The sequence below is a fragment of the Aquila chrysaetos genome, chromosome 13, assembly GCF_900496995.4.
Source record: "Aquila chrysaetos chrysaetos chromosome 13, bAquChr1.4, whole genome shotgun sequence".
NCBI classification, from domain to species: Eukaryota; Metazoa; Chordata; class Aves; order Accipitriformes; family Accipitridae; genus Aquila; species Aquila chrysaetos.
In genome coordinates this window covers 23,712,421-23,736,689 of record NC_044016.1, presented here as the reverse complement: position 1 = coordinate 23,736,689, position 24,269 = coordinate 23,712,421, and the positions used below count along the sequence as shown (strand labels likewise).

At 41.5% G+C, this 24,269-nt stretch overlaps 1 protein-coding gene across 2 annotated transcripts in view; it reads left to right on the top strand.

The window, feature by feature from the left end:
- The first annotated feature begins 1,844 nt into the window (after positions 1–1,844).
- Positions 1,845–24,269, top strand: part of LOC115350340 (opsin-5-like) — a 34,517-nt gene continuing 12,092 nt past the window's right edge. Inside the window, exons 1-2 of one of the 2 annotated variants that reach the window (XM_030035898.2) lie at positions 1,845–2,133; positions 12,030–12,235. In XM_030035898.2, coding sequence (XP_029891758.1) covers positions 2,013–2,133; positions 12,030–12,235 — 327 coding nt within the window. In that variant the 5' untranslated portion in view covers positions 1,845–2,012. The remainder of the gene's footprint in view (positions 2,134–12,029; positions 12,236–24,269) is intronic. The other variant, XM_030035897.2, reaches the window with a different exon arrangement.

Genomic DNA, 24,269 nt, shown 5'->3' with positions numbered 1-24,269 from the left:
AACTTTATCCCAACCTTCCAGCTGAACAGCAATCCACTTACAGACAGGAAGATAACTGGCTAGAAATGGCTGCTGTAGCTCAATGTCAAAAAGCTGTGATTGTTCACATATTCCCTGAGAAAGCTGATGCATGTCCAGGGCTTTGCTGGGGACCACAGAACGCATAAATGGCAACCTCAGAGAGCAGCACCATGGCAGAGAAAAGGCTGCACGTGCCGGGCATACCAGACAGCCTTGTGAGGGATGTGCGCACGGTCAAGCGATGCCCAAAGCTGGGGTGGTGGTGGGAATATTGGGGGTGACCTGGGACTGCTGCAGGAACACAGCAATGAAGGGCTTTGGCCTTGAGAGCACTGCTAGGGCCATTTTTAATCACCGAGCTGGTAAGTCCCAGGTCACTCTGTCACAGTCTGCTAAGCAGCATGTTTTAGGAGGCTTGTCAGGGTTAAACTCCAGCTGTCTATAGATGGACTTAGGAAGTGGTCTCTGCAGAAAGTCAGCAGGAGGTGGGCTGTGACTAGCAGTTGGGGAAAATCAGGCCACTTGGCTGCTTAAATGGGATCTGCAGGAGCTGCCAGACCCATGCGGCAGACGTTAGGTTGGAGAAAGAGAGGGCAGCACTCCAGTGACTGGTACAAGAGCGAGATGGCTGGGGACAAGTCACACCTAGCACCCTTGCAAGGGACTTCAGTGAAGCGAGTGTGTGGGTCACTGTCCTCACCATTAGCAGGAAGGCGAGACGCTTCCGTCTTTCACCACAACAGAGCTATTTCTCCCTTCTTCTCACCGTAAAGGATTGCTCTCCCCTTTTATTCTCGTCACATTGCCTTTATTCCCCTCTCTCACCGTGAGGCTATCATAACAAACACAGGGAAGGCTTGATGGGAGGGATTAATCTGCCTCAGGAGGGGCAAAAGCAGCTGTGGACGGTGGAGGTTCCCAGTGAGGTGCTTTGCTTCCTTCAGCCGGGTGCCACCACCGGGGCCAATTTGCTGCCATGGGTGGGAAGGGACAAGCCGGTCAGGACACTGAGAGGGGCGCAGGGATTTCAGTGCAGTAAGAGTGTGTTGCTCGACAGGAAAGCTTTGCTGCTCCAGATGAATTAATTCAGACTCAACTTTTTAAATTATGACTACAACCTGATTGGTAAGAGAGGCCATACCTAAAATACAATCATCGATACTTCAGTAAAGACCAAAAATACTCCAGACTGACTCACTTAAATCACATGTAATGTGTCTCTTCAACAAGACAAGATCTCATTTTTCAACCATTTGGGAAAATCCAACTATACTTGCAGTGTACTAGATTGGAGGGTGCTTAGCAGTCTAAAAATATGATTCAAAAGACTTAAAAAAATTTTTTGCAACCTGTACTGGAAATTATCTTCCCTTCTTTTGAAATTAGCAACTATCCTGCTGGTAAAGTAACTTCATAGCTGATTTCTTCTGCTGTGTTAAAGTCACATTCTCAGGTGGTGACAACTCCCCATTGTTTTTTACTGTGCCCTTTTTTTTTTTTAATCTGTGTGAGATTTTTCCTCAATTTCATTTGAACTAGAAGTCTACTGGTCTTCAGTGAAGACAAAAAGACAAAAGTACTGCTATTTTAGCAACATACCAATATGCACTATGTTTGTGGGTGTGCCTGTGAGCCTGTAGGTCAGGTTATGGGGTATCTCCCCTATTTTAAAGGAAGTTGTCTTTTTGTCAGATACACGCTCTTCATTGAAGATTTCTGCACGTAGCAGTGATAAGGATATGAGGAAATCTGCTGTCTTGGGCTGGCCACAGATTCACAGGCTGTATTAATAGATAGGATTAGTGAAGAGGAACAGGTCAGAAAGCTGCAAAGCTCCTGCCCCTTGAGATATCCTTCTTTAGATCATTAGTCTCATTGAAGAGCTCCCTCGAATGCGGGGAGCAGAAACTGAGGAAAAGGCTCGAACTGTTTATATTTTGCCGGGACGTGCTGAGGAAAGGGCAATTTCTGGCTCATAAGCTCCGCTGAAAATGTCTGTCCAGTTTTCTCCACAGGCACCCTGGAGAAACAACAACATCAGTTTTCTGAGCAGAGAGGCAGCTGTAACAGAGCAAGGAGAGACTATCATAGGTTTCTACCTACTGGCTTTAGGTATGTACTTGGCTTGGATGTGAAGGGAAGCTCCTGAGTAGAGTTTGGTATAAAGTTCAAAGTGATTTGTTTGGGTTTCATCCCTAATAGAACAGGATGTTAGAAAATGCAACTTTTTTCTTCAGCTATTACAAGTTCAAAGAGGTACAGTTTTTTTTTTAAAAAGAGATTCATAATCAATGCAGAAATCTTGAGAAAAAAAACAGTCAAGCCTGTAAACTTTTAACTAATGTTCAGTAAACTTAATATGTGGGAAGATGAAAAAGTACCTTATCAGAAGTACATGATACTTCTGTGTCTTCTCGTGCCTCCGTAGCACTGAATTAATGTTCTGTGATTTCCGGAGTTTTGACTGCTGGCAGTCAGTTGGCATCCTACATTTACCTCCTCGTGAGACAGAAAATACGGTTCTGTAGTTTTAAACTTTTTTTTAACTATTTGTACTGCTTTTGCTTTAAACATTTGATGCACATAGAAATAAACTTCTATGTTAGATCTATGAAAGATCTAAGTACTAGAACATTATCCTGTGTTAGCAGTCACAGTACTGTGTGTTTATTTTGGTTCTACTGCCAGACAGCTATTGTAAGTGTATAATAAGGATTTGAAAATGGCACCCAATATGAGCTCACTTTGATCCCCGTGCAATTTTGGTTTGTTTGTTTAAATACTGTCTATTTGGGGCAGACCCATTGCAGGATACAAGGAAACTTTATGAAATTTCAAAGAATGCAGGTTTGCTGGATAATCAAAATTTCCAACCATAAAACCTCACAGGAAAATACAAGAAAATGTAACTTCTATTAAATCTGTTCTTCTAAACAGCATATACAAAAATGTTTCTGTTTTTAAATGATTGATCTAAACAGATTTTTTTCTTTTTCTAAGCTTATCACGTATTGCAAGTAGCTTACTAGCCCTCAGCTTATGCTTGAGAAAGCTCTATGGAAGTTACAATGTAAAATGCTAGGTATTTTAATACGTTTACATGAGACTTTCTTTTTTTACCTATAGGAACTAGGGAGGAAGAAGTTGTGTTTAGAATAAAAACAGAGATTCTAGTAGAAAACTGTGTGGCTTCTATCTTAGGAGATTTAATTAGAAGAGTGGCCATAAGATAAATCAGAGTTGTTCCAATTTATCCCCAATCTGTTCACATCTGCGTATCACTTCACAAATGGCTGGGAAATGGCTGCACCATCAGCTAATGAATTAATCAGTTGCACTTAAGTCTAGAAAGAACATCTTAGGTCAGCAAGGCCAGTCCCCTGCTGTGACAATATATAATCTCATTTACGAAGCTACCATGCTCCCTCATATAACTGGCTAGGGTTTTTTTGGTGTTGCTACCACACTTCCAGTTGACAGGCTGTTCCTGGTTTTATTTCTCTGTTGGGTAGGAGCTTTTCCCTAAATTCTTAGCTAAAGTGATCACACTTACTTTATACCATTTTGTTGTTCCCTTTAATTGAAATAATTTTTTTGCCTGCAATTAACATCCTACGGCCAGTCTGTGTTCCTGAAGGAACAATCATACCCTGTAGTGAACCTTTGTATACCTCTATTAAGCAAGTGGGGTGGCTTTTTTGTTTGGTTGATTTGGGGTTTTTTTTTAGTTATAATTTATTTTATTTCCTGTCGTAATACCTTTTCCCCTGTCATCCCAGCATATCATCCTAGCAGCCTTTTACGCTGTCTTTTCCAGCCTGGACTCTCTTTTTTGTTTTCTATTTTTTAACTTGCAGCCAGGACTGAATACAGCATCCAAGCAAGGTCTTGCCATCACCATTTACATTAATATTTGCAATTCCCCAGCTCTACTGATCCCTCCTAGTGTTGCCTCTGCATCACACTGGTAGTTCAAACTTCTTCCATCAATCAACCAACAACAGAGCTGTTTTCCTCTGCTGCTTCCTAATCGTGACCCCACATCTTCTAGCAAATACTTTTTAAAGTACCTAGGTGCCTGAGCTTTTAGGTTGTATATCTGTTGGGTTTCGCTTGCTCCAGTTCCTTCTGCCAAGCTTACAAGTGCTTGGCATGTCACTGCTGCTATTCTTGAAACTTACCTCCAGATTCAAAACTCAAGTCACATTTCTTGCAGAGTATATGTAACCAGTAATAGCACTACTCCAAGTTAAGTGTAGTGTGGATCTGGTTAAAATGTGATGGAGGTAGGTATACCTTTTTGCAATAAGAACTTTTGAAAAATATCTTAGCAATACATAAATCAGAAAAGTCCTCATGTCTTTCTCCTCAAAGGTCTACTGCCACACTTCTGCAAGCACCAACTGTAACAATTTACAGCTATTACTTTTATGTACACCAATAACTCAGTCTATCTGGGGAGCAGTGATGTGGTAGAACAAAATACTCTGTTATGCAGCCACCCTCTTGCCCTTCTGGCAACCAAGGACAAAGGCCAGTCCATGTGTTACATTCCCGTACCTGCATTTCTTTAGGGGTCTGGAAAGACAACCTGCATTTGTAGAAGTCTATGGGTACTTCCTTACACAAAGTCCCAAATATGTTCATATTTCATACTTTTGGGGTTTTTGATGCCTTGGAAAATAGCTTCGGTGATTACACTTCTGTAACTGCTCTTTTGAATCTAAGTACCCCAGTGCAGCGTTTTGCAAATTCTGATGTACATTTCCAACACTAAAGGGATGTATATGACTGGTGTTAGCACTTACCCAGAAGATGGGGTTCTTCTGAATCTCTTCACCTTAGCAGGATAACAGCCAAAAAACCTAACTATCTTTGGCCAAGTCTTCCCACAGTCACACATCTTGACAGAGGATGTGAATATCCAAGAACCATGATCTAACAACTTTTGCTGAGATGAGGCCTCTTTGTATGTCCCCTTCTGGAAATTCTCATGTCACAGGTAGCATGGGTGTCTGTCACGACCCAGACCGGACAGACCAGGGAGTCATGTTTAATTCGAAATTCTCTTGGTCTAAATTAAGGTGAAACGACACCAAACGATCAGTTAAATATTTTATTCGTGACAGAAGCAAACTGAACTGGGGAGGCATGGTAGTAGGTGGCAGGGTTTCTCACAACAGGAATTGGCATAAGACTACTTCTGTAAACCGTGTAACCAGAGTAACCATATACATCAATTCAGGGAATAAGGAGATCCCTCCCATTGAGTAACGAGGTTCAGAGCAGACCCCTTTGCTTTCCAGACTCCTCCTCAGAGAAGGGCCCAGGGGCGGCTGGATCCACTCTTAGTCCCAGACTTGGTCAACGGTTTTATGTCTTAAAGGGATGAGGTGTAGGGATTGTGGAAAAGGAAAAGGAATGAGAGAAGGCGGCAGAGAGAGAAGAAGGAAGAGAGAAAGATTTCACCAGTCCTGGGTCCAGCGTTGGTTCAGTCAGCCGAGGGGTCCAGTCCCGGTGGGCTTGCACACCTGGGGCTTCAGTTTGTGTCCTTTTATCATCCATGGTCCTTCTTCGGGTGGGCGCCCAAACTTGCCAGGCTAATAAGCAGTTTGTGAGCCTTTGGGCTTGAGGGTCGTTTGTGGAGTAACTTCTCCTTCCCTGCAGACGTGGCCGTTATTTGATCTTTGTATCAGAACAGGGAGCTGTGCCCCCTCCAGCACGCCCTCCCCCTCCTGTTGCTGATGTCTGAGCTGATGGGCTTTTCACCTTGGTTCCTCACTGTGCAGGGTTTGTCTTTGAGCAGAACTTGCCCCATCACAATGTTTGAGACATTAACTCTTTCAGTCTCTCACTATGTCATATGTGGCAGGCAGGACACTTGTGTACGTGCCATACATCATACACGAGCCAGGCTGTATCAGATCCAGGCAGTGGGGTCCTCAGCATACCGCATGGGAATTTGATCTCAAAGCCCACGCTGGAACGGGTATCACACACTAACATCACAAGCAGACCAGCATCAAAGTGCATGAGTGCATTTTGGAAATGCCAATGGACTTTGAGATCACTGTACTGCTTCTTGGCATCCAAGTCACTCTTCCATCATTTTCCTTGCTAACGCTTTGGCCAGGGCACCAGCAAAGTGGGGGAAAAATGCAATGCCAATCCCATAGCGGTGAGCCATCATAGCATGCTTAGAGTGACTATCTGCAGGTGATAGCAGTCACTGTGTTACCCTTCATTAGGTCAGCTGCGTCAGCATCCCCTTTCTGGTGGCAGTGCTTTGTTTCCATCCTTCCCTTCCATGAGCTCAGAACTGTCTTTGACAGACAGGTGGGACCTTGTCCTGTTGCTAGCATTACATCTGACCCCTTTTTGCCCAGGTCCTAGGTGGTATAGTACTGTGGAAAATCCTTGTATGTTTTAAATTATTAGGTGCAATTTAAAAGTACTGTCCACAGCTGCTAGCTAAGTCAAAGTTAGACCTGGGGGAAAAAAACAAAGCATTTTTTTCTTCATAATTATTAATTGGAATTCTTAAGTAAATTGTTCTTTTCTGCATTTATACACAATTTGTTCTGTGCCCATTTTCCTGGTTTCACAGTTAACAGGGACTGATAGAGTGAAGGCTTGGCACAAAAGGAAATTTTAAGTCAGTGGGAGAGAATATCTGTTAGAGAACAAATTCTGACTTTTTGTGAGTGTTTATATCAGAAAAGCACGCTGAGAGCATTACCAATCCCATCAGAAAACTGGAACAGACCACAAGACTCAAACATGCCTTTAAATGGCACACATTTCCGAATGGTAATAGTAAACTGTTATTTGACAAGTGACAGAATGAGTGGTTTCTGGTGACATTGTTTGACAGATAAATCTGAGGAGGTGGGAAAGGAAACAAGCTATTCAGAAAACATTCATCCACAAGATGATCGCATTTATTGAACAAATAATCTCTCTACGCTTTGTCAAGTCTAAAACATGATGACTCTTCTCCTTCCTGCCACAATTGGCAGTGTGCCCTGGATGGGATACTGTGTATGTATAATTAGCAGCGAAGACTGAAAGCAGAGCAGGGTCACTTCACAGTTGCAATAGTTAATGACAGCTTTGCAAATTCTCTAGATTTTATCACTGTTTTAAGTAAAGTTTTTTAGTCTGAAAATCTTTTACACCAAACCTCTTCAGATAGACATTTATGTTTGTGTATAGGTAGCTGAATCAGTAATTGGCTTCATTAATGCCTGCTCTATACCTAGATGCTCAATCCAGTTTCTGTCCTAGAGATAAGGTTATTTGCTGAGGGAAAAGCGTAGCTTGTCTTGTGACGCTGAGCCTTCACCTTTTGCTCTCATTTCTTCCATTCTTCCACTTAAGGCTCCCTGTATATTTTAAACTGCAGATGGGTGAGTTGTAACACCCATTTTTCTAATTCATTCTTGTCAGATTTTACAAGTAAAGGCCATGCAACAATGTCTAATAAGAACAAGTCTAAGCACAAAGCATAATAACCTATCTTAGCTGGGCACAGATGCAGTCATCTATTGGAAACACAGATGACAAGCTCAGAGCTATCAGTTCCCTTGTACCAAATTTAACTCTGCAAAAATGTAAATTGAATGTTAATAATGAAATTGCATGCAGCCTAAGGTGTTTATTGCTTGGTCAAAGACCATCTCAGGTACATGAGAGAAAAATAGGGTATGTCTGGATGCTCAGGCTTGGGTGATCTGGCAGAAATCTTTGTAAAAGTGTTGTGTTCCCTCCTAGCTATTCCCAGAGTTAAACAATCTCACTGTTCTCAGTCACTGTCAGCAGAGAGATTTTCAATATACTTAGTCACTCTTGCCGGCTACTTTTTTGGTCCTTTGTTTGCATGGGCTGGTGGACAGCACCAGGACTTTGTCAATAGGGTTTCGGTTCCTGACTACCACCAGCTTTCTTGGCAGCCTTCCTGTGCCTCCCCCAGAAATCACGGGTAACAGGACCAGCCTCCTTTGTGGAGCACTTTTGACATCTGTGCTCTATTAGGGGGTGTCCTGGTTTCTGCTGGGGTAGAGTTAATTTTCTTTCTGGTAGCTGGTATAGTGCTGTGTTTTCAGTTAAGTATGAGAAGAATGTTGTTAACACTGATGTTTTCAGTTGTTGCTAAGTAGTGTTTAGACTAAGTCAAGGATTGTTCAGCTTCTCATGCCCAGCCAGCAAGAAGGCTGGAGGGGCACAAGAATTTGGGAGGGGACACAGCCAGGGCAGCTGACCCAAACTGGCCAAAGGGGTATTCCATACCACTGGACATCATGCCTAGTATATAAACAGGGGGGAGTTGGCAGCGGGGGGGGGGGGGGGGGGTGGCAGATCGCTGCTCGGGACCTAACTGGGCATCACCTGAACTGGGTGAGTGGTGATCAATTGCATTGTGCATCACTTGTTTTGTATATTCCAGTCCTTTCATTATTATTATTGTCATTTTATTATTGTTATTATTATTATTAGTTTCTTCCTTTCTGTTCTGTTAAACTGTTCTTATCTCAACCCACAAGTTTTACCTTTTTTTTCTGATTCTCTCCCCCATCCCCCTGGGTGGGGGGGAAGTAAGTGAGTGGCTGCGTGGTGCTTAGTTGCTGGCTGGGATTAAACCACGACAGGTGGAAGTGCTCAGTTTCTTCCTATCATCTGCTGTTTTTTTTTCTCTCTCAGCCACATTTTGATCTCAGTTGGAACCTGTCCTTTCTCACCAGGATTACCTTAGGATGCTGGGTTTGGATTTTGGATTTGGGTTTTGGTTTTTTTTTCCCGTATACTCTTGTGAGTCAATATTGCTGGCACCTTGCAAAAAATGAAACTAGTTCCCTCAGTTGTTTCTTTTCTATCCTCTGTTTATTGAGATGCTACCTGGTGACACCAAGGCCTTATAGCACTTGTAGTTCACAGGTTTCTTTCTGGGCTCTTGATCTGACTGTGGTCTACCCTGAGGCACACACGGCCTGCAAAGCAGCTGAGGAGATCCCTGCTCTCACTGAGTGGGTCAGAGCTATTGCTGTGCTTCCTCCACATTACATTTTCAACCTTTTTCCCTGTTGTGCTGTCAGGGTTTGGGGGAGAGGGGGAGGGAGATTGTTTGGTTTGAGGTGAGGGGTTGGTTGGTTGGGGGTTTTGGGGTTTTTTTTTAAATCTGTCAGTCAATACAGTCAGCAACCCCAGACCAGCGAATCTATCTGATGGTGCAGAGATCCAGTGTCCCATAGTCACTGCTCTAGCTGATAGCAGTTTTATGTGACCACTGCTTTTGTTACTCCATGGTTTACTGAGAATTGAGTTCCTCCAGTTTTTTTATCACAGTATTAATACGGTCTACGACCCAGACAGATCAGACATTTTAGGGACTGGATATGACAGTGCAGGTTCTCCACCTGCTTTAGTTAAAAGTATTGTGCCTACCTGCAGAACTCATGCTTGCTCTGTAACGTTATCTCTTTCAATGCTTCCCTCATCCCCACCCTCAGCGTGTGAATGTAGTTCCAAAAAATGAACACAAATACTGCATCTCTGTCACCTCATCTAAAACAGGTATTGTTGTTTTACATGACATTTTGCTCAAGTTCTTCCTTAAGGTACTTTAACTGAAAACTCCCTTACCTTCCAGGCTGGGGGAATTTGCTCTGTATATTCCCAGGAAGCGCACATGTATGACACTTCAAGGGTAGCCTTCCTATCCGTTACACTGCATTGACAAAATTTTGCTATTTACAAAGGAGGTGCCATTTTATTTTGTCTGCCATTTTAGCACTATGTCTTCATACTGACAGGGAATATATTTCCATGGCTACTGCCTTGAAAATTATCTTACCTTACAGAAGATAGAGCTGACATACACAAACACCACACCTACCATGTTTGCATTGCAGACTATCTTGATGCACTCCCAGGGCTGTCTTCCTCCAGCGTCCTGCTGTGCTATTTATAATACCTAGACTCAGACAAAAGTCAGAAACAATTCCTGACTTAAAGTGCATGCAGCCGCTGGAAATGAGACTCAATTAAGAAACATTGTCACCTAGTGGCCAGAATAAGATATATTTATTATTGTTGATCTTATCCTTTTAATGAGATATGTATAAAATATATGTATGTATTTCAGTGTATCATTGCACCAGTGACTATTTCTGGTTAATACCGTATGCCAACATGTCAGCTCTTCCCAGTTCAAAAGCTCTTTAGTAAACCACGTGCATTTGCTAAGCAAGCCAGAGCAGCAGCAGCTTGGCAATTTTGCAAAGAGAAGTTAGTAAAAGGAAAATGCTCCTCAGAAAAAACAGTTCATAGTGCTGTAACTGTCCTATCAACCACCTCCCCTCCCGCTCCAGACTACCCAGAGCGCCTCACCAGCCAGTAAGTTCCCAACCTCTCTGCTTGGAGAACAAGCGCCTTGCTCTTTGGCATTTCAGCTCATGATACTCCCAGATGGCCTGGAGATTTGGAGGCAATTTCCTCCCCTCCCTTCCTAGTGGAGGCAGCCCAGCACAAAGTGCTGAGCTCCTGACATACAGGGTTGTTGGTGCTTCCTGAAGGAAAGCTTCCTGCAGCTGCCCTTTTGCTACAACATTAAACTTATCAGCCATCTTTCATCTTGTTAACTCCTTTGAATATCCAGGGATGCTGTGCAATGCCATCGTGTCATGTCCCTTTTCAGTGCATATATTCACCTCTTGCTGTGTCAATATACAGCACCCTTACTCTGGGGTATCTACTGCTTGTGTCTGGATAGAGGGCTTTGGATCAACTCTTTTCTCTCTCACCTGGTAATTAATGCTGTACCCTGGCATCAACTGTGGGGAACAAAACCACCAGCTCCTGGGTTCCTAAACCTGTCCAAGGCTGCAGGCACTCAAAAGAGGTGGTGTTTTGCTCCACATTACCGAGGTGAAGTGAGGCCACCTGTGTCGGCAGCGGCAGGGCTGGTTTGGGGCGTGCAAACGGGAGCCAACAGGGAGCCAGGTGCTGCCTGACCTGCTGCTCAGCCCCTCTCCAGCAGCTGCTCTGGAGCCATCCCCTTCACTGGCTAAGCCCCATTTTCAACACTGAGCCTGAAGTTTATGAGTAAACATTTTATTAAAAGTCATTCATTTGTACATGTCTACATCGTTCCAAAAAGTGGGATGAAAACTATCAAGGTCTTGCACTGATGGGTGGAGAAATAGTCATGCACATTTGGAAACTCTAGGTCTCTCCAACTGAGTAAGTGGCTGACTTTCACCAGATTTACAGTCATGTCCCTTAAGTTTTCCTCACGTAACTAGACATGTACAAGTCAGGCATCTCTGTTCCTGGAGAGTAAGAAAGCACATAACTTTCTTTAAAAATAAATTTTAAAAGACTTTAAAGCTCCCAAAAGGTCTGTTATAAATGTTCTCTTCATATAGATTCAGGTGTATTACTGAAAAATATTCCCATCTGGGACAGGCTTTGCTGCAAGGAGATCCTAGGCTGTTCTAAGTGAAGAAACTTAATCATATTAGCTGCACTTCTCAAGAGAGGACTGTTAAGCAGCTCTCCGGCTATGTGCATGAACTTTCAGTATCTGTTATTGTATACAACATACCTAAACAGCTGCAGCTTTTGGCAGATTGTTTGTAGTCTCTGCTCCACTCTACCAATCTTTCCTTCTTCCTTTTTTTCCCAGGTGTTATGTTTCATGAGTTTCACCTGTCCATTTAGGAAAAAAACTTCTCTAGGCCCTTAAATGGTGGATCTTTGGCAGATGCAGCAGCTGTTCTTTATGTTTGTTCTGTTTTATTGCTGGAGTTATTCACTTGTTCCTGCCTCTGAAATGTACCCAGCGACTTAAAACGGCTTCGTGCATAGGTTTTCCAATGGATAATCTAGTTTAATTTGTTTCTAATGGAACAAAAGCCTAATTTTATAAGAGATGTTGCACATTTACATACTGAACTGTTTCTTGCCTTGTTTGCTTTTTGATTTCATGGATTTAATTTTTTTTTTTCCAGGTTGGCTGTCTTGGTTTGGAAACAGCATTGTGATTTTTGTCCTGTATAAGCAAAGACATCTTCTGCAGCCCACCGACTACCTCACATTCAACTTGGCGGTATCAGACGCTAGTATCTCTGTGTTTGGTTATTCACGGGGGATCATTGAAATCTTCAATGTCTTCAGAGATGATGGATTCATTATCACATCAATATGGACTTGCCAGGTAAGACTGGATTACCCTTAATCAGACAAACTTGGTGCAGCTATTTCTGTGTATATTCTGTATATAAATAATCAGACAGGCCCAAAAGAGAGAAAAGAAATACTGACTGACCTTCCAAATTGACAGTGTTCTGTTTTGTTACACCCATAAATCTATGCATTTGATCAGTGTTTGACCAATTTTCAGTGATTTTTTTTTTTTTATCTATTTGCAATAGTTCCTACTAGTTTGGGATTTTTACTTCATGTCATAGCTCTCACTCATGTTGGAATGCTAAGGTGTAGGCTGTGCTTGTCTTTAGCTCCCCTGATGTCAACCTGGTTGTTGGCACTTCAACGTTTGACTTAAAGCAATGTGGACTCCTACTTGACAACAGGCGTGTAGAGCAAAGCCTCCACACAGCGCTTGGGTATACCCATATATTTTAGCATACAACTTCTTGTACTAAATCAGTTATAACTCTTCAGTCTTACCCCTAAATTCTTGGTTGGTTCGCTTCCTGTGGTAGGATGAGTGACTTAACTTTATGGCAGAGTCATCCCTGAACTTGGAGGCAGCTTTATGTTGGAGAGCTCAGAAAATATTATTACTGTTAATTCTGAAACACACCTGCATAGACAGAATATAAATACATCACATGGATAGATAGGCACAAGCCTGGCTCCCTGGTGCTTTCAGTAACATCTGTGAGAAAGATTATACTTAGTGTGCCTGTTTCATGAGGGAATCAAAAATCTGAAATTGACAGGATAGCCTACGGCAAGGTGTAAGAAAGATTGTGATGAAGGAAGAGGGAGAAAGAAATAATCCTCTTTTCTTGGGTGGTTTTTTTTATAGTTGTGTGGTTTTGGCTGTTTTTTTTTATTTATTTACTTTTTTTAAAAGAGGAAGTTGAACTGTTGGGTAACATAGATGAAAAAACTTTTACAGCTCATGTCCTCTCCCTTTCAATACAAAGGTTCAGTTTACCCAGAGAGGAAGATTTCCCACAGAAGCCTCTGATTAACCTAGGAGATGTAGCTTGATCTAAACCCCAATTATTTTCTTGTTTAAAAGGTATGTCTATAGCCATTTTGCAGAAAAGGATTTATCAAAATGAAGCTAATTATTTCCTCAGCAAAATCCACTATTTCTCTAATGAGAATACCCACAGTTGCAATCTAAGATCTGTTGAGGACAAACTTCAAGGACACCTCTAATTTTTTTTTATTGATGGAAACCCTTGAAGTCATCAGATAAACAAAGACATACCTGCAAGCTGTAAAATTCACACCCACACTCAGAATGAAACAGATTCACATTTTCCCTGTTTCAAGGAAGGTTGGAGCTATGATTAAGAAAGGAAAGGTGAAATCTGGATCTCCGGGTCCAGTTCTAGCTTTGCTGCAGACTTCCTGTGTGAAACAGGGTAAGCCATTCAGTGTGAAATCCTGAACCAAGATCTCTGGCATGATTTAACCTTTACAACCCAGCAGGTTGAAAGAGGTAACATTAAATGGCCCTTCTGCCTCCCCAGTCCAAGCCCTTCCAGAGCCCCATCTATGCTGTGGCTCCTTTTTTGGGCTGTAAAAAACAGCACACACAGGAATTGACATAGCATGGGCACACTGTGCCTGTACCTCTTGATTTCCATGGGAGTCTTCTGTCAGCAGCCTTACAGCTTTCTTCCACAATGCCTCTGCCTGGGAGTCCCTCTTTGGCTGACTTTGAGCTATTTAGAGTCTCATTACAATGATCTGGCTTTATTTTTTTTTTTTTTTTTTTTGGATGTAAAAAGACTGAGATGGAGGTGTGCTTAATCTTGCTGTGCTTGAACTGCCTTTACAAGGAGAGAAGCGGTCCCTAAAATTTTTGGGGTACCCAGATAGTTTGTTGGTCAGGGTGTATTAAGGAATCTTATTTGGATCTCGTGGTTTTGAACAGCATTCATTTGTAAAATATGGATATCAAGCAAAGTTTTAAGGTATTGGGATCCAAAGATTTTGTTCAAGACATTAATAATGCATTGGCTTTTCTAAACACTCTGATTTGCAAAATATTTAAGTTTCTGCTTTGGTAATCCTCTGTAGACTCTAAAAGTTAACATTTATCATTTCAAATAGGAACTGATACTGTATTAATGCTAACTAAAAATTCTTGGTAACCTGGAGAAGTCAATTTATACTCTGAATGGTTTGAATTGGTTGTGACTTGTTGAGTGGTTGAGCTGGTTGTGGCTTGCTGAGAGAAAACCATGTAGGATTTCTGTTTCCATCAAGATTTTGTTCTGTGTTAAGGGGGTCTCAAAAACATGTTTAAACCCTGACATCCACCTTCTTGATTATTAAGCTTGACAAAACAGAAGCCAGTGATGAAAAAGTAACTTATGGAAGTAGAGTGGCTGTTTTTTAGGAAAAATATTGTGCAGAAATAGCGAGAAGCTTCCGTGCATAAAAAAAGATATGAATGTTTCTGTGTGTGTGCAGACAGCCAACACAAAGGTTATTCTAAAAATGCTCAATATTGAACAGCAGTAGCATTTCAATTGCTTAGGTTTTGGTATTTATAAAATGTGATACATTCATAGTCCGACCAGAATGGGCCTCACATCTGGAACATGAGGTGTGAGGAGCTTGGTGCCAGGAAGGTAAAGCCCATGCTTTCTGTCACAGCTCTCTGAAGTCGATATCTCTTGGTCCCCTCACCACACTCAAGATCCTCTGCAAGTAGCTGGGATGACAATTTGGGCTGTTGCACACATGAACATGGCTCTTTCCTTAGCATGGCCTGTGTGTTTTCCCTGACTTGGTTTGTTTTGCTAAGTCCAGAGGATGGCCTTACTTGGCTTTCTGTCATTGTCCATTTCACTACACATTGCTGCTGTTTGATCAGCTTCTGCTGTCAGGTATGCTTAGGGAAACTTTATTTTCCCAAGGTCCCTGTCATTTCTGTTTATGAAGAAATTTCATGAGCTCGCCTCACTTAATCCACCTATTTTCCTTTCCTCTGACTCGGGCCTCCTTCTGTGCCCTCAGGTAATATTTTTCAAAATTAAAGTTCGCCATTCTTGCCTGCCCCAGTTAGAGTGGGGAGAACACAGACAGATACTACTTCTCTTTCAAAACAGCCTAGTCTGTGAAAACTCTCTGTAACAAAAGATGCATCTCCAGCTAAAAGGACCATCTCACGGCATACCTGCTGAATGGGACAGATATGTGTGGTCCTGTTCTCCTCCTCTGTATGGAACAAACACCACTATTCTTCCCCATGCCAAACACTATTTTTCTTTTTGGAGGTCTGACAGAGCTCTCCTCTCAGGAATGAGGTTGCATGGTAGATCTGTAACCAAATGCTGCCCCTGCTGAATGCTGTGTACAGATATGGTTTTCCAGGGTGGCTTTTGGACTCTGCTTTCACTTATTTATCCCTTCCCTGCTCTGCCACTGTGTCTTAGTCCTGATGTTGAGAGAGGGAGGACAGTCTCTAGCACATTCATTTTTTAGCCTCTGGTAATATTATCAGTAAGTAAACTAGTTCATAGAAAGTTTTTCTTGTATCTGTTAATCATGTGGTGAATGCAAAAGATGCAGCCTTCAGGAAGCCTCTAAATATAGAGGAAGGATTATAACATATCTGATCTCCATAGGTGCTCATAGAATTTGAATTCCTTCATAATCCTGGTACTTCAGTTTAAACTTGTTTCCACTAATTCACTCTTCTAATTTTTTCTTTTTTTTTTTTTTGAGAATACAGTTTGGTTATTTTGACATTAATTTTATAAATACTTAAGAATTTTACTACAAGGGTCAAGAAATTGACTGCTATTATATGCTCACTCTGTTGGTACAGGCTTCTTTAAAAAAAAAGTTTCTTATTTCTGACTGTTTCTTATGTATCTCAGCTGTGTGCAACAGAGCACAAAGTAGTTATCTCCAGGTCATGGTAGCGTCACAGACATACCCACTGCCACCGACGTGGTGACTGACGCTATTATCGCGGATGCGCTCACCTCACTATCAGTCTTGGTGTCCCCGGTCCATCTGGCCAGTCAGATGGTGCCGGAGCATCCCCAGCAGATCCAGCTCTGCACAGAAACAGCCTCAGGAGGAACCAAAAAAATATATGTTTGGCTTTGAGGTATTAGCGAGCACCACAGTAGCCTGCCTGACGGGATTCAGCCCACACTGCCTCTGTCCCTGCAGCCTGCCCTTGTCCCACCAAGGGCCAGCCTGGAAAGACCTGCCTTCACCCTGTTTTGCTGAAGCTGCTTTGCGTTGTGCAGAATAATAAAGCCACTGAGGGGAGCAGGAGGGAGAGAGAAAAGACTGTCTTGCCTTGTGGTTGGGTTTACTGCATAGCAGTGAGGAAACCTAGTTCTGAATCCTGCACTGCTTAATGCTTTGATTCTTTATACAGTGCTTCTGTATTTCTGTCTGGCATACCCTGGACAGAAACAACTGGGAATGTAGTGAGCAGCAGTAAGCCCCACGTTGCACGCATGTACTGTTTGAGTCTGTTATCCCTAATTAATTTGTGCACAGTTTACCTGACAGCACCAAACCTGTGGCATATGTGCATTCTGAAAGAGCACAGTGTGGCTGGGAGTTCCAAAATTTTCTAGAAGTGCCAGACTTAGTGTGCGTGCATTGAGGAGTACATGACCCATGGAAATGTCTGGGATTTCTTGCACTTTAGCAGACTTTTCCAAATTGGGGTGACTTAGCTGATCAAGTTGCCAGCTGAAATCCCAGATAAATGGGGATCTCTAAAAAAAGCTAGATTAGATGTGCAATAGCCCTGCTTTAACAATGCTGCTGTTGGACAGGGAGAGTTGCCCTCCTTCCCGTGAGTGTCTGACCACCCGCGTAAGGAGTTTCTCTTTGTCTCTGGCCCCAGTATTTGTTTGCTCTAAGGACAGTGGAGCATCCCCATATGATGAATAGTCTTGGGGTTTATGTTCCTAGCAAGGGATGTAGATCTGAGCATCTTTGGATGGAGAAAAGTGAATCCCGCTCTCCTGTACCCTGCATGGGGGGAAAAGGGAGGATGGATCAGCAATCCCTCTTTTCACAGTGTCACTGCTTAATTTTTGAAAGGCCTTCCACAGTTAAGGGAAGGATATGGCTGTGAATACTAAGAAATTTCAATCTTTTGTGGCCTGGAGTAAGGCATTAAAAATCAAAAGGGAGGTGAGATATGCCCCTCACCTTGTTCTGTTGGCTACTTTAGGAGCCTCGTTTGCTCACCACCTTTTGCCACATCCAATCTAGGATTTTGGAGCCAATCTCCAAGCTTGGAGCCGTGACCCTCCTTGCACCAGGCAAATGACCAGAGCCTGCAAAGCTGAGCATGGTGGCCCTTACCCCCTTTTGTAGATTCAGCTTCCAGTCCCTGCCTCTTGCTAGCACTTAAAAAATCCAGCATTTTTGGTGTTACTAATGTTTAGAGGTCTAGTTTGACATTTCTGAAAACAAATAACGTCCTCCATCTTTTGTAAAAATTAGAGGTGGGGATCTGAAACACCAAAAAGAAAACTGCAACACTAGGACATTTTGAGATCAGTAAGACGAAAATATATGGGCTCTTATGGGCTCTTTTCAGAAGTTCTGAGGGGAGGACTTGTAATCTTGAATAAATTCTTTTATATTTTATTGATGGTGTTTGCTTTTCAGAACATGCATTTATCTCTTTTCCTGTACACAGATTGTAAAATATTGCTAAATCTTGTCTGAGGAGGAATTGGAAGATTAATGCCACCTTCTTTTAAAAAAAAAAAAGTTCTGTAAATTGACTAATAAACCAAAAACCCTGAAGGCATTTATGTTCTTTTATAAATAGAGTAGGTTTGAAGGACATTGATTTCTGTCCATTCAATATAACTGGTAAAACCAACCAATTGTTGACTTAGCTAGACTATTGCCTCTCTTGACTCAGTTTGTGATTTTATGCATTTGTAAATACCTAGCTAGCTCAGCCTTGCTTGGTGTAAAAAATCTTGCAATATCACTGTATATCCCAGTGTCCAAACATGTAGCTCTAAGATTGAGGCTGGGCCAGAAGAAACCAGATTTTTTTTCTCAAATCGCAATAGCACAGGATTGTCTGCTTAGCTGAAAAATGTTCAGCTATCTACTTAAAAGATGTTAAAAGAAATTAAACCAAATGTGAAAAGGGAGTGAAAAATAGTTATTGACTATCCTAGCACAGTACTGTGGTGTGATATTGCTGAGATTTTACTTATATATAGCTTATCATTCCTGACATTTCAGTAAGATGAAAATAACCCCAAGTCAAATCATGGAACTGGCACTAAGAGCATTAACAGATAAAACAGGTGTTAAAGGTGCTGAAGAAAACTTGTGTAACATTAGCTCTGTATATTCAGCTCACCTTAGCATGCTGATTCACTGTGAAAGGTAGGATGTGGGGACTGATCTATAAAGCAAATTCATAAAAAGAGTGCCCTTTACTTTGCCTGTGCTGTGCTACAAAAACCTTCCTCTCCCAGGTATAGTTTTCTGAAAAGATTTTATATCTCAAATATAAACACTAGAATGTATCCTCATTCTTGTTTCCTTGCATAACTGAGATTTGAATGCTGAAGAAAAAAACTGCAGAGATATTAGTCTTCTGTATTTCTTTATTTCTGGTCCGCCTTCATATAATCTGAAAAGTGTGCACGTTGCAGTCGAAGAGGTAAAACCAACTCATGTAGACATCTGAGAGCTAAATTTTAATGAGAAAAATACTTTGTCTGCAGGGAAGGGGGGAAAAACTGCCTTTGCTCAAATAGAATCATTAGCAACATAGAAGATCATTTCAGTGTAACTAATGTGACTGCAGGGAAGTTACGCCAGTTTTCATTAGCCATGAATTCTCCCTCATTTTCCTGTAGATTATTATGTCTGCAGCCAATTGCAACAAATTAGGGAAGTTATATATTTGGTACTTGAAAAATTATGAATGCTCAAACTCTCTGTTTCCTTGTTAAACAAGTCTGACGCAGCCCCTCCCATGCCACCCAAGCACTGCATCAAACCACACACTGCTGCCTGGAAAGGGCATTCGTTGCCTAATAATGCTCCTACTGAACCAGGAATTTCCAAAGCCTAAACTTCGATTCCTGCACTAGCTTTTTCTCTCAGAGGGCTTTGAAAGACCCTTTTCTTATTTCCTTATGTGGAAAATAGTAGCCTTCCTCATTCTACTGTGCTGATGTGTGTTTCGAAGAGATTAAATGTCTTCTCTCAAAAAATGCTATCCATCACTTACCTTCATCATTCAAGATCTTCTCACCACAGGGCTGAACAATTTGTGTTTTTCTGGCTCCTCCCTGTGTGCCACATCCTCTCACTGACTTTTAAGGAAAACTTCATATGAAACTTAAAAATCACTCTGATAATATCTGTAAGTATCTTAAATAGTCCTACCTCACATTTATTCACCTTCTATTTCACAACTGTATATTCCACTGTCAGTACAGCACTAGTGTGTAGGAAGCAATTTGTGTCCTGACCCTGATCCTGTGCTGACTGAATCAATGCCTTCATGACTATTGCTTGCAATGAGCTGTATGTGACACGATACCCAGTATTTCCACACCACTGTCCCTGCAGAAGGGATGACATTGCACCTGGTGGCTTTCCAGATAGCTCTTTAAGGCCAAGAATAACCTGTATCCTTTACACTTCCTTCCAGGCTGTCCTTGGGTTACTAGGACTCCTTGGCAATGCGTGTGACTCCTGTTAGGAGCTGTCAGGTCCAGCTTATCATACACAGTTGTGATGTGAAGACCCTTACAGCCCATACCCATTTTAGGACCATAAGCATTTTGGGGGGATAAATTGGTTATCTTCTGTTTCTCTGGTTATTTCGGTACAGGATCCAGAGGAGTAAGAGTATGAGCTAAGAGGAGACCTCCTTCCTCGTAGCCATGCAGCTTTTTCAGGCTTTCAGGGTTGTAGCATGTTCTTGTCTTGGTCACTTAATGGCTGAGCTGGTACCATCACTAACCTGTCCTGCCTTGTGCCTAGGAGCTTTATGAGCAGAAGAACAAGTTCACTGGTAGGCATTCAGCCAGCAATCAGAGATGACCTTGTGTTAACCTGATGGTGGCTACATAAGCAGATTCCTTCTTGCTGGGAAACAGCACACACAATTGTACTTTGGAGAACATGGAGGGTCACTTGTAATCTCTGGGCTGTCCCGGCAGAGCCTGTGACCAGTCTGTGGGACCTCTGCTTCCCTTCAGACATGTGTAAGCCTCCAGAAACATTTACCATGATATTCTGAAAAGGCAAGGATAGTACTTCTTTACTTAGAAAATAAAAGCATGACTTTAATCTGGTGTTAATGGATCTTAGTTATGGGGGTAGGATCACCACAGGTCACAAAGCCAAGCCTTGCTTTCTGTGGAAATTTAAAGATAAGACAGGTGACTCATGAGGCTGTTTTCTTCTTTTATCTGTCTGTGTATCTGTTTGCTTATATTAATGGTGCTGCTAGCAATAAACAAGCAGGCTCTGAATTAACATCATTGAAGTGGAGAGGAGTTTTGGCTCAGGCCCACTGAAAGGAGTTTTACACAGTCTAGCAAGGATGTTCTCAGAGGGCAATGACAGAGTTTCCCATCTAGCGCTTCTTAATTTCCCTGTACAGTAATTCACAGAAAGACAATGGCAATACAGCATTTAACCTGAAGATGGGAACCTTTCCACTGTATCTGGATCATCGAGCAGTATGAGCTACATGCTTGGTTGCTTCCTCCCCATTCATTCTTCATGGGTGGATGGGAGAGACATAAAACCTGCCATGGTCCCACAGCACCAACCCAGAGCTAGAAAGCAGGTGCTCCCAAGCATGTGGAGATGGGGGTACTTGAAGTAAGATTATAATCTGACGAGGCTGTGTAAGGAAATTCTGAAATTCTATCTATTTGTTAAATGATGTGCACTTGGTGGGGTTGTTAAATTCATAACTGTGCTCATTGATAGAGACATGTACTACTTTGAGTATAAATTGTGACCTGAGAGGGCTGCAACTCCAATAGCTAAAAGTCAGATCAAAGTAAGTATATGTTATATCTCCTTTGACTAACCCAGTATATAAACCTAAAATAACTACAAGCAAACAAGTAGACTTATTTTGGATTCCCTAATATTACCAAAGCCAAAACCTGACCTGCATATATTAATATTTGGCACTAAATGTACCTTTAACATTTAACTATATAGTATAGTTAGTATAATTACATATCTGTATACATAATTGTATAGCCTAAATATTGCATTCATATATTTCCTATCTTTAAAATATATGCCATCAACAGAAAGGTTTAGTCACTTGGTGATTGCAAAATACTGAATGTCTGATGCTCTCACTTAATGGTTTAAACTATCTAATCCTGTAGCTTATCAGTTCTCATTGTTTATTAGTAAATGAAGTGCCATTTGTGTCAGAGACCTATAATGGCTTGGGTTAATGCAATCACCTCTAAGAAGAGCTACCCCTGAAGCCTGCTGAGACATTTTAAAAGGCAGAATGCAACCATAGTAGAGCAATGTTGCATGAGCAAAAGACATTGTGGAAACTGTAATAAGTGGTAAGTCTCTTTCATTTCCTGTATTGTAGTAAATCTTAAAGAAACATTTTGAGCACTTTAGAAACACTATGCAACACCATGCACTATTGAATATTTTCTCACTTACTGCAAACTTTAAGAACTTGTTAAATTTTAAAACGTACTATATTCAAAGGTACCTACAATTTTTTTTCAAAATGTATTTCTTAAAGATTGATTTAGGTGCTTTTTTTGTCTCTTGAGGTTGAAGGAGGTTTATTGCCATTATCTGTTTACAGTATGATCTTGGAATAATCTGATCTGTATTCAAAAAAATATTGTGATGTCTTTAAAAATATGCAATAGAAAATAACCCCTGCTTAAAGTTTATCTTTTTCTTTACATACTCGTCTTTATCTTCTATTAAATATGAGATAATAAGAGTTCTGAAGGGAGAAAAATGGACTTCGGGAAATTGCAACAGATTCACCAGCTGGCCAGAGGAGGGAGCGATGCAGCCTTTCTGGCTGGTGAGATAATGTTTCAGCCTAAAGTGAAATGTTGTAGCTATTTTGGCAATCTGCTTTTGTGCCATTAAACCTTGATTAATCCAATAATAAGAACAATAGGTTATATTTTACTCTGCTTTAAATGAAGACAACCTTTATGAATTCAGTAGGGATGCATAAGTATTAAAGGTAGTAAAAGTAGGGCACACACAAGCTCATAGCTAAAAATTTGATAGTGCACTGGGGATTCCTGACTCTCTCTGTGTTGAAGCAAAGCTTAAGAAATGAATTTGCATGCAGAAGGAGCTTTATGTATTATGGGTTGTAAATAGTACACCAAGAACATTAGTGAGATTTAAAATCAGGCACAAGTACAAAGCAGAAAAAACACAGCCTTTTCTTCAGTTGTGTCTTAGCTTCCAGGCAACATAAAGATAATGAGCAAGTTCTGCGAGTATCTATATAGCCAAGGGAGTAATCCTGGTATAACACTGAGAGAAAAGCTTTTAAAACTGCTAATCTACTCCTGTTTCTTAATGGGTAAAAGGGAAAGCTGGTGGATCAAAATTACCATACAATCATCTTCGTGTTTATGGCTGAATTCACTATTGCCTATTAACACTGATGCTATTTGATCATAATTAAAGATAGGAAGGACAGATTTGCATTACGCAAAAATGGAGGAAATATTATGACTGTGGAAGGAAGGAGATGGCTTGGTGGGGAGGATAAAAGAAAAGAAAAACCAGAACTGGGAATGGGGAAGAGCGTCAGTCTTCCGGAGTAATTAAATGTTATCTACAATTCTAGTATTGCCTTGGCTGTCATTCTGTATATCTTTAAAGATGCAGAAAACTGAGAATATAATATATTTTTGTTACCTACATACATTAATCTCTCTGCCTATAGAAATTGGGACTATGCTAAAGCAGTTTTTCTGTTGCTAACTACTTTGGGTTCCAAGCAGTTGCTTTGGTTGCTACCTACAGGCAAAGTTGCCTGTTCAGGAGCTGAAAAAGTAGCAGAGATCTTTCTTCCATATCCAGTAGGTGTATGCTTGAAGTAGGTTGTCTACAACTAGAGTAAGATCCCTCTTTTTCTTCTGAAGATGTATGTCTAAGTGACACCAATATGAAAGTATTGCAGAATTGAGAGACTTGCTGGGAAATGGCGTATGCATAGCAAGGCTCAAGAGCTAACTCGTTGCCGATAGATGTTTCGCAGGGACAATACTGGTTTGAGGATCCTACTCCCAAAGCAGCCCTAACACCATTGGATGCTCTCTTGTGTTTTAATGTTCTAGATGCCATGGCCTCTGTATGGGCAGTTCTGCAGCTTCAGAGCCACCTCATTTACATCCTTTATTCCTTTCATCCCAGAACTCCTGTCATCCCCAGAGCTCTCACTCCTTGGCATTTCACCCTGTCATCTGTTCCTAAACTGCTGAACCTGTGACTAGCACGAGGGCAGTTAGTACAGCTACCCCAGGAGACTGCTGCCACTTTAACCACTTGCTAATCACATGGCCCTGGTCAAATCTTTGATGATAGCCCCCACACCAGCAGAAGCGACGGTATTTTGATCTGCTGAAATGCTGTTATAAATAGCATGAAAATGAGAATGGTGCTGGCAATGGCTCGGTCCTATGAACTGTGTTCATTTAGGTAAAACTTTTTTTTTTTTTTTTTTTTTTTTTTTAGTAAGGCACCACTCCAAAGAAAGCATTTTGGCTTGTTCTTTCTTATGGTGACAGAGTTTCATCTTAAACAGTAAAGGGCAAGAGTGTATTTTTAAACCCACTTTCCTCTCTTGTAAGCGTGCTCAAGGGCTGTTTGAACTGATCACTTAATGTAATTGTCTCTCTTTGGTCTGATGTCAGGGAAGGGGAGGAGGGAGAATAATGGTCACATCTGCAGGTGATAAAACATACAATGATACATTTCAGAAGAACTCAACCAGTTTCAGCATAGGAGGGCTGACTGTGATA